Source organism: Aspergillus thermomutatus, assembly GCF_002237265.1.
Source record: "Aspergillus thermomutatus strain HMR AF 39 chromosome Unknown NODE_20, whole genome shotgun sequence".
NCBI lineage: Eukaryota > Fungi > Ascomycota > Eurotiomycetes > Eurotiales > Aspergillaceae > Aspergillus > Aspergillus thermomutatus.
The window spans coordinates 173,845-188,555 of NW_020798068.1; the positions used below are offsets into that span (position 1 = coordinate 173,845).

The following is a 14,711-nucleotide window of genomic DNA, read 5'->3' on the forward strand; positions in this document are numbered from 1 at the left end:
CGGTCGGGTACCTTAAATCAATGACCGGCTTCCTCGTCGCTCGTTTCTTCAACTTATCTTTATGAAAAACGTTCTGTTCCTCATAAGTTGTTCAAAACTACAACTTTGCCATGGAGACATATACCTGGCGTGGGCCCAGCTGGACTGGGACCGCAAGACGGTCGCTGGGCATCTGTCTTCTTCTACTCGTAGTGGTTTTGTGGACAGCTTCGAACTTTCTGGCCAGTGTACGTGCATCTCGAGAAGAGACTGGTGAAATGATCCTTTTGGATGCTGTGCATTTGGAGATTCATTATGGCTGTTATCCTACTACACCGCGTGCTAACTGTCCATTTCCTATCCCTTTTAGACCATCTTCGCCGATAATTCGTACTCGAAACCGTTCTTTGTGACCTACATCAACAGCTCCCTGTTCATTGTCCCTCTCTTCTCGATCATCCTGGGCAGATTATTCAAATCATGGCGTCAGGGTAGATTGTCTCAGATCGATTCGTTTCAGAGCCTGCTGCTCCATCTTGATTCCCACGATTCGAAGCCCCAGGCACCCGACATGCTGAATCCCTCCTCTTTGGCGGATAGACAACAGATTGAGGACGAACTTGATGGCTCTGCCAAGCTGGGCTTGAGAGCGACTGCGAATTTGAGCTTCCAATTTTGTCTATTATGGGTAAGGAATCGGCGTGACAAGCATCTTTAATATACAAACTAACAAGTATGGATAGGTCCTTGTAAGTTAACTTCTGCGAACACACCAGCTCTGAGCCGTCGCCTGACTTGTACAGGCAAATTATTTCGCAATGGCCTGCCTGCAATACACAACAGTGGGTAGTACCACCATTCTAACTTCAACTAGCGGTACGTACTCAGCCACTGCACCCAGGCCGATTAATAAATCTGAGGCTAACACATCCTTCCAGGGGTCTGGACACTCATCTTTGGCGCAATGATCGGGGTGGAACGGTTCACCCTCCGCAAACTCGCCGGCGTTATCGCTTCCTTGATCGGAATCATCCTCATCTCTCGCGTAGATCTGTCGTCAACAGACTCCCCGCCCGCAGACGATGGCGGTCCCGGTACCTTCCCCCACAAGACGGCCGCCGAGATCGCCCTCGGCGACGCGATGGCCGCATTCAGCGCAGTCATGTACGGTGTCTACACTATCGTCCTGAAAAGGCAGGTCGGCGATGAGTCGCGGGTCAACATGCAGCTGTTTTTCGGGCTGGTGGGACTCTTCAATATGCTCTTGCTCTGGCCGGGATTCATCATCTTACATGTAACCGGAATCGAGCCGTTCGCTCTCCCTGATACCGGGAGAATATGGACTATAGTGCTGGTAAGAAACACATTGTGACAACAACGTGACCCCGGTGGCGCTATGAACTAACGTTTGCATTCTGCAGGTAAATTCAGTCTCATCACTAGTTTCGGATATATGTTGGGCGTATGCGATGCTCCTGACCACCCCGCTTGTTGTGACCGTCGGGCTGAGTCTGACCATCCCGCTTTCGCTTGTGGGTCAAATCTTCCTGCAGGGGCAGTATGCGAGTGCAATGTACTGGGTTGGTGCCGCTATAGTATTCTTATCATTCCTGGTGGTCAATCATGAGAGTCGGGATGATAAGCTGGAGGCAAGCTCAGCGGCCGGGTATGATGCTGTCCCTGGTGACGAGACAGGCGATATCGCTCGATGAAGAGGTTCCGTATACGGTTTGGGCTAGAACTGAAACCTTTTATGTCCTTCGTACATTGTTATCCTTGATAGACAGAAGACCAATAATGAATTAAATTATTAGACGTCATACAGCCAGGGTGTAACACTAATCAGACACTGATTTCCATCGTCCGTTGCCAATGAAAAAACATGATGAAAGACACAAGCAAGGAAAGTATCAGAAGGAATGAGATCATTATAGTACAGCAAAAGAATTCGAGACTGGTCATCAAGAATTGCCATGAACCCGACAATTTTGAGTGGTCTCAGCCTCCCATGAGAGCAATACAAGAAGGGATGAGAAAAGGAGAAGAAAAGGAAAAGAAAAGCAGCCATCACAAGAAGGGGTATGTGCGCCATGAAACAGAATATAATAGCAGGGAAGAAACGCTGTGTGAACGAGAGACACTAAGATCACTCGAGATCTGCAACGAGTAAGGAAAATGGTCGAAATGAAGGGAGTGAAAATTGGAAATGAGCCAATAGCCAGAATATGTGTTGGCTTGTCCACATCAACAATTTTCATCTATGCTGCTGATGCTCTGGTGCAGGCTCCAACTTCTTGCGCGCAACAAGAATGCTTTTCAAGGAGCCTAACCACTTGGCAAGAGATTCTTCGTCAGGTGCGCATAGTCGATATGATTTGTCTTCAGCGATTATCTGAAGACAAAACTTCTTTGAACGTGAAAGGGGGTCAACTTCGGCAGCTTCGATGACCTGAGACATGGGCAGGATTTTGATAGCGGAGTACTCCTAATCGTCAATGTTAGCTTCTTGTCAAGCCAAACTTGGGATAATCTCGTATAGGGCTATCATACTTGTTCATCCTTATAGAATCCAAGGCTCTTTGGTCTCAAAACGACCCACAGACGCTTCCATTGGCGCACCGTGCCTTTGATTCGAAGGCACTGGAGATAGCCGTTGCAGATAACTCTCTCTGGATCACGGAGGATTCCCATGTCGTAACTGCGACCAACATCTCGCGGTTGGAGTTGTTGTCCACCCACAGGGGCCGAGGTAGACAAATTCTGCAGGGAACGGTTTGGCTTCCTGTGAGTACTGGTGTTGCTTGCAGGTCCGTCAGACCACTCCGAATAGGAAGTAATCTCATTTCCCGAGTGGTCTTGTAAAGAGCCATATTGATTTGAATAGCGGCCCGGTGAAAGTGACCGTCCCAATTCAGGCGAGCTTGCTCTTCCCGGACATTCGAATTCCGAGTGGTCGGTAGTATCCTCGACCTGCTGCCTATTGGTCGCTGGCGCATTTCTCTTCCGCGATAGAGCGAAGAAGGCTTCTTCTTCCTCGTTCGCGCGAGTTTCGGCACGAATACGTTCAATCCAGTCTTCTGCATCCTTCTCCGACGAAGCTTGGAAGCGGTAATTTTTGGATGGCGAGAATATACCGAAGACGTGTTGTCGAGACGATCGCGGGGATTTGACCGGAGCAACAGCTGTGACTTCCGAAAGAGTTATGGAAGCCCGGAGCCTTGTCGCTTCCTCATCTTTATATACTGACAGGAGGTTCGGGCGAAGGACGAGGTAGGCAGGCTTCCAAGACGCTCTAAATGCCTGGAAGAATATATCGGTTAGAACATAACAAAAAAGTGGTTCTGAATGCGACTCACATGCTTATGTTTGACTCGACGATGCACTTTCCCGGTTTTCAGGACTCGATCGAATTCAAAGCTACCATTTTCGTTTACTGGAGAAAATGTGTCCAAGTTGACATGGCCATTGCGAAAGGCGGGGGAAGGGTGTATAGGCCGTAAAAATGTAGACTGCTGGACAGTGCCGTCGGGAAACTGAATCGAGGGGCCTTTCATATGCGCCTCCGAGATTGGCGGGCAGGAGCTCGACAGCGCTTGATTCATCGCGGTCGCAGACTTCCCCTCGATGGGGCAAAATTGAGAATATGATAAATCAAAGAGGGTTCAGTATAGAGGCCGCATACTCAGGCCGCAGTCCGAAGCGGAAAGGTGCCTGATGAAGATTCTCATTCAAAATTGTATGTCCGCATCTAAAAGGAGACCGCGGGATAGGTCCCTATCAAATACAAGACGAGCACCTGAGAACGTAGGCAGAAACGATGGCAATCTTTCTGACTAGTTCCCAGGTGAAGGGCGACTTTCTGTATGATTGTCTGAGAGGTGAGATAATTGTCGAGGCAGTGTCACAAGGACGGATTTCTCTCGGGCTCCCTAGGAGGGGTGAAATTAACCTCGAATAATTGGGAGAAATTAAGATGCGGCGATGACGGTCGTGTGGAGAAGGACAAGAAGGTGCAGTCTTGCAGAATGCGCTGCACCTGAAGGGACTGAGTCTCTTGTGCTCAAGGTCGTCCGTTGAGATGAGCTGAAAGTAGGAGTAAATTAATGTATTAGGGAAGAATCACCCTTTCTCGAAGGAAGTTCCTCCATCACAGTCCCATGGAACGCATGGGCGGTTCTTTAATGAGTACTTGGTAGATCATGCGACAGGAGATGCTTCGAAGTCTGGGACATCGGGTGAAGCTACAAAGCTACTACTACTAACTACCTACCTACTTGAGGTGAGGGCGGCAAATCCCTCCGTTCCTGAATCAAGCTCTGTTTCGAATCGACTCCTTTTCTACTGGTTGATTGGACATGATCTGCTTCGCGATCAGATCTCTTACATACAGACTGGAGGGAACGCTTATCACTTCATCACTGTGTCCACTGATTTGGTATAGAATCAACGTGTCGTGAATGACCTCAATTACTTCACAGTTTAGTATAGGCTGTGCATGTCTCCTCAAGGGCACGATCTATTCATATGCATAGAGAGGTAAGTGGTGTTGATTTGGTTGTAATAGCTTATTACAAGAGAACCGAAGGCTGGCTGTTGAATAGAGGCTTTTAGTGGTCGACCGAAGATGATGTTATGAAAATGACCCCTAGGTAATTATTGTTTGATTCTGAATGTAAGTATTCCAACTACCTAGGTAAATTACCAGAATGCTTTTGAGAGAATCATACATCCTTTCATCCCAAGTCTTAGGTTGAGATTGAGGATTTGAGCTTGTGTTCGAACTTTGAGGACCGCACACTTAAGTTCTAACTACCATTTCTAAAAACAACAACGTACTAACAACGGTCCAGACCCTTCGCTATTAAACAAGAAAAAGGGAGGCGAAAAAGGCCACCTTGACAGATCCCTTAGACCAAGGGTCACGTGTGGGTCTGAAGGGTTCGATTTCAGGGAGGTACCTGAGGTCCATGTCTTCTCCATACCGTTATTACCGTACTCTTAGCTCAATGTACCTGAAATACCAAGTCATATGGTAGGGGTGTACTTCTATTTTGGTAATGTCCTTGCAGTCGAGGCGGTCATTACATTACATTCCTTTCTGTATCATCGGGCCGGTACTCCATCATGAGCACAACCTAGGAGTACTGTAATTAAGGGAGGACTTTCTTGAGATGATACCTTTAGTCTTCAGGAACACATACACATACCCGTTGGCATGCCCGGAGAGTGATGGGGGCGTTGGGGGTTTCCTGATCAATAAGTCCTCCTCTATGTACTGTGTAGTACCTCCGTAATTATCAGTGCTGTAGGTCCATATCTGTAGTCTGTACTCTGTATGCGACTACCTTAGCTATGCATGCTTCATAAGGTTAAATGCCAATCAGTTGATTCTTGAATCTCCATAACTGCACCTGCATAGAAAGTATCATGAACTGTGCGCTCCGTACCTGGTTGGATGTTTGGGTAGACGAATGATCAACGCGATCGAGCAGAATATCAGAATCAGAGGAAGAAAGGCGATGTTGATGTCCTTTTGAATTGCGTCTCTGTAATTATCAGTTATCGACAATCTTGATCATCCCATCTTAGATACGAGTTTCGTAATGACTCGATAGTGGTCTGATATTAATACTCCGTATGCTTTCATGGTTCAATAAAGCTGCTGTTAAGGACATTGGCGTCGAAAGTTGAGTAGATAATAAAAGAGATGACGCTGGTTAAGCTGAGTGAGACCATGCAAGCGAATCAATTCATAGCTCCCAATAAAGCTTCCCATGGCTCACAAATTATTGTAGGGTCATTATCCGGGTCAAGTCATCTAGTCGTCGATGTCACCCTGCTCTGAATTCACGGTCGAAGTACTCCGTACCTGTCTGTCCCTTGGGGTCGTAGCCCGATTATCTACTGGTATTACGGCTTGAGCCGCTCGTAAACTTACCGTTCCGGTGTGACAGTGACCAGAGCGAGCGGCTTGCGCCTCCTTGGGCTTGGCGGAACCTCCCAAATCTCCCATCCCCAAAACCATGCTCTCAAACCTTCGCCTCGTTGGATGCCCTCCCGCAATTTTCCACCTCCCCATCCCAATTCTTCCTCCCCAACCCCATCTGTGATTGATGATCTCGTCGAATACCCCCGTGTCTTCGGCCTCATTGCTTAGGACAACGGTCCCCTGCGTTGCTTTCAACGCCTTTCGCACCTGCTCGCATCAGGTCGATTAAAGAGGGAAAAGTTGGAAAGAGAAAGGAGGTTCTCCTCCGGCCACTCGTTTTTCTTTGCTGGTCTTTTTTTCCTTTCTTGATTGCGAACTTATTCTTACCTTGTTCTATACTCTCCTATTCACATTCCTGTCCATATTTCTGCGATCTGCAGCTGGTATACATCCATCAGCTTTCGATTTGCTGTTGGCTCGTGTGCGGATTGTTGCAAACAACTTCAGCATCTCTCGTCTGCTCATCAACCACGGCTCTTGTTCAGGCTAGGCTGCTCGTCCGGACTCGGACAGGGCCTTGAACATACCGCTGGAACCTGACATCGGTGTTCCGCGTCGACTTGCTCGAAGTCGACGCAGCGTGGAGACACTGCCATCATGAGCTTCATTCAACGTATTGTGAAGCGGTTGCCCTCTACGCCGAGTCTACCCTTCGATGACAGCTCACGCGAAAAGGCTCAGAATTTTTCCAGATTCGCTTTCCTGAAGCGCAGGATACGATTAAAGGGCAACTCGTCGATTTCCATACCCCTAGGCTTTGTTCTGTTATTTCCATGCCTTGTGATCGTCCTCATTTTACTCCTGTTTGTACGACATCCTGCCTCTCCTGGAGGTATTCTCATTCCGGCAGGCACTCCGCCCTCGATCAGGTTCGACTCGCATCCACAGCCCCTTGATCATACCACTCCTCAAAGCTAACGTGCCATTCTTTGCTACAGGAGAATAAGTGAGAGATATGACAAGGTTTTTGCTACTGGCTGCTTGCCAGTTGAAGAGGTGCCCCCTGACTACAAACGGGCAAATGCTGCGTTTGTCGTCCTCGCGCGTAACAAGGAATTGGAGGGTGTCGTCCAGTCACTCAAATCCATCGAGCGTCACTTCAATCGCTGGTACCACTATCCATATGTATTCTTGAACGACGGCGACTTCGACGATGACTTCAAGGCCACCGTCAAGAATTACACGAGCGCCCCTGTGGAGTTTGGCAAGATCGATGAGACCATGTGGGGTTTCCCCGACTGGGTTGACCACGAGGTTGCCAAGGAAGGTATCAGAAAACAGGGTGATGCTGCAATCATGTATGGAGGAATGGAAAGTTACCATCATATGTGCAGATTCTATTCCGGGTGAGTGTCTCGCGGCTTGTCGTGCTTAGCTATGATTAACGTGCCCGCAGCTTTTTCTACAAGCATCCTCTCCTGATGAAGTACGAGTGGTACTGGCGTCTTGAACCGGAGATCAAGTACTTCTGCGATATCACATAGTACGCATAGAATTCCCATCTCTGCAACTGGCCGCATCCTCTAACCAAGGACAATAGTGATCCTTTCATCATGATGGCCGAGTCTAATAAGACTTACGGTTTCACTATCGCCGTCAAAGAACTTCGCGAGACTGTACCCAACATCTTCCGCTACGCGTCCGCCTACATGCGAAAGAATAATCTCAAATCGAAGGGACTTTGGGAGATGTTTCTCGAGAAGCCTGAAGAGGAGGAACCCAAGCCGGAAGAAGAGAAGAAGGACAAGCTGCCCGAGGAGATACTCCTTACCGATCCTGGCGAGAACGCACTTTCTGAGGTTGATCCAGAAGCTATGGAGGGCGAGAAGTACAACATGTGTCATTTCTGGAGTAACTTCGAGATCGCACGCCTTGATTGGTTCCGCAGCAAAGAATATGAGGATTTCTTCGAGATGATGGACAAGAGCGGGGGCTTCTGGATGGAGAGAGTATGTGTTGAACTGGCTCGTCATCTTTGTTTGACTGGACTGACCCTTTTTATTTGCAGTGGGGTGATGCACCTATCCACTCGCTAGCCGCTGGCGCTCTTTTATCTCCCAGTGACATCCACTATTTCCGTGATTTTGGCTATCGTCACACCACAATCCAACACTGTCCTGCGAATGCGCCTGCGCGACAACTGCCCCGAATTCCATATCTGGAAAAGACCACGGAGGATGAAAAGGCGCGAATCGAGGAAGATGAATACTGGGCGACTTTTGACGCCGTCAAGGAGAACGGTGTCGGTTGCAGATGCAGGTGTGATACTGATATTGTGGATGTGGAAGGCAAACAAGGCAGCTGTCTCGCCGAATGGGTAGAAGTTGCTGGAGGATGGGCATCTCCATAGACCTGAATTGCCTTTGGAACCCATCAATGTACGCTGTATAATGTTTGCGACTCCCTTTCCATGCCTACTTGTTCGATTATGAGCGCTACTTGGGTCGCCCTGGGAGTTATTTGCTTGGGCCTGCAGACTGTGTTGGCCGTGGGGTTCTTCTGGACGGCGTTTAACGGATCTGACGACTTCTCATACGGAAGACGGTGTGACACCCTCATATTGACAGATTCATCTAGCGTGCTTCGTACATCTTGTTTGGATTGTCACGTTCTATAATTCTTGTCGAAATCTTCATTCCCCTTTCAGAAAAAAAAACCCTTGACCGACCTTCAGAAGAGTTCTCTTTTGCGCATTGGCTGTCCGACTCTTCGACAATGTGGCTTTCAAAGCTGTGGCTCATGCACCGCCAGCGACCGACTCGTGTAGAGTCTTCTTCCCGCGGGCCCCTGTTACCAGACAGATGCCTTTTGAGAGTCTTCCTTCAGCCTACCGCTGTTTTGAGCTAGTCCTGTTTTCAGATCGCCATTCGCTGAAACCCCCAGGAGAGCGTCCTCGACAACAGTGTGGGAATAGTCATGCAACAATATGGGCCATTTCAGACTCGCGAAGCCTAGCATTATATGTGAATGGAGGATGTCACAGTGGCAATGTGTCCGACATTAAGGCCTCCGATTTCTAATCATTAAATTCCCTCCTCTTCTTCACCATGCCTCTTGATATTGATATTTGCCTCCTTTGTTTCCTTTCAAACCAGTATTCCCTTTTCTGTTTCTGTCCTTCTGCATTTAGTTCATGAAGACTGTACATATTGTCCCCCATGAGGCCCAGTTGAGAAAGGGGCCCCTCATATGCGTCATTGAGTCTACAAATAATACACCTGAGCATGAACTGTATATAGAACATGAGCAAATCCATCTTTGTGACGTTTCCCAGAATCGAATTATCTGTAAGCTTGTACGTACCGTCGTGATCATGCATTTACAGAAAGACCAGTTCCCACCTCCCGAGCGATTCCATAGATGTGTCAAGACTAGGAAGAAGAGCGCATATTGATTGGCATTATTCGAGTACAGGTTAGATACCCCGGATCCTCCTCAAGATGTTATCCCAGGTTTCAGTAAAGTGGTAGGAGGCCGATACTTCATACTATGGCCCTATGGCCCTGACATTTAGGTACTCCATAATCTAGGCCTGTTCGGGTTTAGCCGCGATACGGAGTACTATTATCGTTATCAGTTGCTCCAACGATAATGATCAACGACTGAATGATGATGTCTCATCGTGATGGTGAACACCACATGATGAGGTAACTGCTGCCTTAGTATCTTATGGCTGCCTAGGGCATACTGAACCTAGGTACCTAGTCATCTTCCACCTGACTTCGATGATTCGGTGCTTGTAATTGACACGGACTTTGTACCTAGTCATCCGCTGTCATGTGCCCCGCCCGTGGCTGTTCTTGCTATCTACATTGACAGTGATCAATAGTAATCATCCATTTCCCCTCATCTACGATCGCCGCTCTCAAGGAAATTAGTCAAAAGGGCCCATCATACACTGATCTGCTCTTTCTTTGATGCAGGACAAGGGTCTTCATCTTGGATTTTCTCCTTCATACAACTGACTTCTGTGCCTCAGTGCACCTGACTTCTCTTCCGCCTAGGCCGGGAAGCATCCTCTCCGCTGCTATAGTAATCATCGGGCATCCGCCTATTAGGCAGAGTTGATCTTGGGGAGTCCACTGACAAACTGTCCTTTATCATTTTCAGATAGGACTGGGCAGAGCTTCCCCTGCGAAGTTAACGTATCCCCCCTTTCAAGTCTGTCCACTAGACTCAGTCTTCGTTCTCTGTACTCGAACGAGACTACGCTCTCCACCTCTTGCTATCACCGTCTCTGCTCGATGACAACCACACTCAGATAACATGGCTGACTCTCCAGAGCCTTACTCCAGACGTCCCTCCTCTGTCTCAAGCACGCCCCACCTCCAATATCCAACGTTTCCACCGCTAAGTGGTTCTGTTGAAGAGTGGTTATCACGATCGAGACCTACAAGTATGACGTCAACTCCAGCTGCAGAACACACCAGCAAGTCGTTGAGTGAAAGTTGGGCAAACTTGAGTGCTTCAGACGCCCATTCTGAGGATGGTACTCGTTCTGAGCAGACTGATGCGGGGTCTCTGATTGATCAGACCGGCCCGGACGACGTTGCGAGTCTCGATGACCAGTACAGCTGCAGCGAGGCTGATGGGGTTGGCGAAGATGACACTGATGAGGAGGAATATAATCAACGGATCCATAACTCTGAGTCTCAGGAGCTTCCCTCCCTATTTACTCAAACAGGTGATGCCATCGATGGTAGTAACCTTACCGCAAAGACGGCATTCTATCAATCAAGCGAGTCAATTGAATTCGTCGAGCCTGAGCAGTGGCCAGAAGCCGAACGAGTAGAGCTGAAACACACCATCCAGGTCATTGACAGCGTTGAAACCACAGAACTCTTAGAGCATCTTGGTTGCGATCAGCAAGACTCTCTCCTCACAGTCACCGTCCAACAGACAATGACGAAAAGAAGCCTTGACACCGAGAAACCGTTTCGTGTGCTGTATATTGGGCACTCCGATTATCGCACTATCATACTAGACAAGATTGGTGATGTTCTAGTTTCAAGCTCATGCAGCAGCTATGAGAGTAGCTCCACAGAGTCTTCCAGGTACCATGTCGTTCCCACTGCATTTGGTGCAGGGGCCGTACCGAATTTTGCAGAACTTCTTCCGATCCATGTGCAGCTTATTGTCGACGAGTGCGTGCAGGCTTCTTCCGACGCTCAGACCGACGATTCTGGCTCGATCCACCTGATATTCAAGAATCGGCCCGCATGCACATCTTCTTGGAGCGGATTAGACTACACAGTCTCATCCTCTTCGGACTGGACACTGCCGGACGTAGCCATCCTTTTCATTTCATCAATGGACACTCCTGATGCTGTGGAAACGCAAAACCTAGCTCGTGTCTGCATGGAAAGACATGGTGTTCCGACTTTGGTGATCTCGGAGAAGCCGCTGTGGAAGATGGCGAGCGAGTCAATTCCTCTGAACTACCATAGTCTTCATATGTGTCTGGAGTCCCGCCATCCTATTACTGGGAAGAGTACAGTGCTGAGGAGGTACCCCATTGATCTGAAGACCTTTGAGAGCATTACTCCTGGGCAACTCAACCGGAACCTGGCTTCTCTAGCAGAGGTCTATCCTCGGATGCCATCCAAACCCCGAGCGCAACTATCAGATTCCCCAGAAGGACCGAAAAAGCGATTCTTTAGCACGGAGAACTTCAACAGGGCGGTTTCTGGCTTTTACTACCAAAATGACGACCGCGACTGGACGCCCCTCCTACGTTTGAGTATCATGACAGTCGTATCCATCATAGCTATCACGTTGTGCTATTCGGCTCTACAGGTCACTACAGTGTCCCTCCTACGTTTGTTCTCTCATCCTACCGTTCCAAACACTGTATCTCCTGCTGTAACGACAAGCCCCTCCAGCCTTCTTTCCATGGGAGGACTTGGACCGAGTTCCCTTTCAGCGCCGTCTTCATCCACTGAGGAAGTACAGCTGCTCACAAGTCAATATTCCGGTCGATCTCACTTCGGGAAAATGATCAGTGGAGTCGCACCTGGCCCTGCACAGGAGGCGAAATCGAACCAATTCCAGGTACAGGTAGTCGGTGATTGTCACCTTGTCCTAAAGCCTCCGCGTACGTTCTTCAGTACGAAGAAGCAATCGAAATTCGATGTTCAAATCAGCAGGAGCAATGTTTCTCTTGCTTACGAATTCTCCAAGCTATTCGAAGGAGTTTACACGCTAAGATTGGACAGGGGAGACGCTTATGGGATCCTCGACATCACCATCACCGCAGACACAAAGCCATTTCTCAACCAGACCATGTCAGTTGATCTGGGGACACCTTGGCTCAAGATCGCGAGCTGGAAGCGAGCGGCGCAAGCTATTTCATCGCAACTTGCGCGAGACCTGAGTTCAGCGCACACCGGCCTGTCAGGGGCATATAATCGGTTGTGCACCGATTTGCAGTTGATGATGGGAGATGTAGTGAGGAAAGCGCATTTCTTGCGACATGAAGCTGATATATTTCGGCAAGACTCGGCGCAATTGTCTCTGGAGACGAGAGAGGCACTTATGTCTACGTCAAAGCAACTTTCTGAGGTCGTGAAGCGCACTGCTGTGCAACCATTTCTAGCAGCCTCATCTGTGATACAAAGTCACACAAACAGATTCAACAGAGAAGCGAGAGGGTTCATGAGCGACACATGGAACAAAGTCAGCACCTCTGCGCAAAGTCTCGATCTTGGGGCCCTCAAGCGTCAAATGCGAAACGCCAGGAAATGCGACGCTTTGGATAGGGCCCAGAGAAGGGTAAAGAGTCTGATGAGGCGAAAGGCTTCCCCGCACCTGGAAGGGTCCTCATAGATGTCGCAATCGGCGAAATTTGGCGTCCATGGTTTTATTTTTTTTTATTTTTTTGTCCAATTATCCTGTTATCTTGTTTTGGGAAATCTTTCAGGCGATAGGGACGGACGGATAGTTACAGGCACGGGTTAACAGGGTTTATGAGAGAGATATGGCTTATCTGATGACGATTACTGGAACCATTGCTAACTTAACCTTTTCATGAATATGAATCCTGGCAAAACGATCATGATGGAAATTCTAGGACTGGTCATGGTTGAATATCCGATCGTCTGTACGGAGTACACTGTAGTTGGTATGAAATGCTTTAGAAGCCTTGGAGCCTTGGGCGGTGGCACTAGTGGAGTAATTGTAGCCTTAGGCTACACTACTGGGGGGCCGGGCATGATTATTATTTTGTGAGCGGACGAACTCCCCACCTTTTGCAGGCCCTGAATCAAAACATATTTTGCCTCTTCCTCTCACTGCTTTCCACCACACATAAATATCCTCTTATTCAAATAATAAGTAAATAGTCCTACGCTTTCAAATTGGCATCTGCAACTCACACAACTCCCAGAAACCCCGATCCTTTCACCATGTCTGACGTCGCTGAAACCAAGCCTGACCCCGCCACCAACGCTCCTGAGGCTCAGAAGCCTGAGGAGACGACCCCCGCCGCCAACACTGAAGAGTCCAAGCCTGCGGAAGGAAAGTCCGTGACCGAGGCCGCGGTTGACACTGTCAAGGATGCTGCCAGCAAGACATCTGACAGCGTTTTCTCCATGTTCGGTGGTGGTCCCAAGAAGGAGAAGAAGGAGGAGGCTGAAGATGCGAAGGATGAACCTTCCGGTTCTTCTAAGGCTCAGCAGGGTGAAGATGAGGTGAGTTGCTCTTTTTACACTGGTATTGGTCTTGTTATGATGCTTGTTGCTGGGTGTCTTAATGCGGAGGCGGCCATTCCCATGGTCTTCTCTTTCATTTTTTTTTTTTCTTGTCTTTTACCCCGCGTGATGGAGAGCATTTCTGGAATGCGGAATTCTCTGGAAGGAGATGAGCTGTGAAATGTGCACTCTAAGCTATGAAGCTGACAGCTTCTGATAAATCTAGGATGAGGCGCCCGAGTCTCCCGATGTCCACTTCGAACCCGTTATTCGCCTGACGGAGAAGGTCGAGACCAAGACCAACGAAGAGCTTGAGGAGCAGGTCTTCAAGATGCGTGCCAAGCTGTTCCGATTCGACGCCGAGAGCAAGGAATGGAAGGAGCGTGGTACCGGTGATGTTAGACTGCTCAAGCACAAGGAGAACCAGAAGACCCGGCTAGTGATGCGCCGAGACAAGACCCTCAAGGTCTGCGCTAACCACTACGGTTAGTCTCGATTTACTGCCCAGTTGAGTTGATTGTATTGGGGCTAATTGTTTCGCAGTTGTCCCCGACATGAAGCTTAAGCCCAACGTCGGCAGTGACCGCAGCTGGGTTTGGAGTGTAGCTGCGGACGTCAGTGAGGGTGAACCTGAGGCTCAGACCCTGGCCATTCGTTTCGCCAACAGCGAGAGTAAGTCCGGGATGATGATAAGCTGGGGGTCTATTCAATGTTTGCTAACCTGACACCACAGATGCCAATCTCTTCAAGGAGGCTTTCGAGAAGGCTCAGCAGGAGAACGAGAAGATCATCGGCCAGCAGTAAGAAGCCTGCAGCTCCACGCTCCTGGAGATTGTGGTATTTCTTGTAATCATTGAATGACAATCATATTTCGACGAGTTTTGACTTATGGCCTCTCCATGAACTCATCATCACCCCATCAATTCCATTATTCCCCGCACAGCTTCCTCTCTGGCACTTATAAACATCTCCGAGCCCACGAGACTAAGGTGAATCGAGTATGACGACTTCTGCTTGAAAAAAAAAAAATCTATCACTTATACAAAAATGCTAAC

The 14,711-nt window shown here is 48.6% G+C and overlaps 5 protein-coding genes across 5 annotated transcripts; 4 read left to right on the plus strand and 1 right to left on the minus strand.

Moving 5' to 3' along the window:
- Positions 1–110: 110 nt before the first annotated feature.
- Positions 111–1,691, plus strand: CDV56_109355 (DMT family transporter; the record flags this gene model as incomplete). The annotated part of the gene is made up of 6 exons (XM_026762974.1): positions 111–227; positions 350–667; positions 723–728; positions 783–855; positions 918–1,333; positions 1,401–1,691. 6 exons carry the CDS (start codon positions 111–113, stop codon positions 1,689–1,691), a joined length of 1,221 nt encoding a protein of 406 aa, XP_026617630.1.
- A 542-nt stretch (positions 1,692–2,233) lies between these two features.
- Positions 2,234–3,581, minus strand: CDV56_109373 (PH domain-containing protein; the record flags this gene model as incomplete). The annotated part of the gene is made up of 3 exons (XM_026762992.1): positions 2,234–2,464; positions 2,530–3,279; positions 3,336–3,581. 3 exons carry the CDS (start codon positions 3,579–3,581, stop codon positions 2,234–2,236), a joined length of 1,227 nt encoding a protein of 408 aa, XP_026617631.1.
- A 2,984-nt stretch (positions 3,582–6,565) lies between these two features.
- On the plus strand, positions 6,566–8,318 carry CDV56_109402 (glycosyltransferase family 15 protein; the record flags this gene model as incomplete). Its single annotated transcript, XM_026763021.1, has 5 exons — positions 6,566–6,837; positions 6,907–7,314; positions 7,365–7,451; positions 7,509–7,917; positions 7,977–8,318. The coding sequence occupies 5 exons, from the start codon at positions 6,566–6,568 to the stop codon at positions 8,316–8,318; spliced, it is 1,518 nt and encodes a 505-aa protein (XP_026617632.1).
- A 2,048-nt stretch (positions 8,319–10,366) lies between these two features.
- On the plus strand, positions 10,367–12,793 carry CDV56_109430 (uncharacterized protein; the record flags this gene model as incomplete). The annotated part of the gene is made up of 1 exon (XM_026763049.1): positions 10,367–12,793. One exon carries the CDS (start codon positions 10,367–10,369, stop codon positions 12,791–12,793), a length of 2,427 nt encoding a protein of 808 aa, XP_026617633.1.
- Positions 12,794–13,371: 578 nt separating this feature from the next.
- Positions 13,372–14,460, plus strand: CDV56_109448 (Ran GTPase-binding protein YRB1; the record flags this gene model as incomplete). Its single annotated transcript, XM_026763067.1, has 4 exons — positions 13,372–13,656; positions 13,883–14,141; positions 14,200–14,328; positions 14,390–14,460. The coding sequence occupies 4 exons, from the start codon at positions 13,372–13,374 to the stop codon at positions 14,458–14,460; spliced, it is 744 nt and encodes a 247-aa protein (XP_026617634.1).
- Between the last annotated feature and the right edge of the window lie 251 nt (positions 14,461–14,711).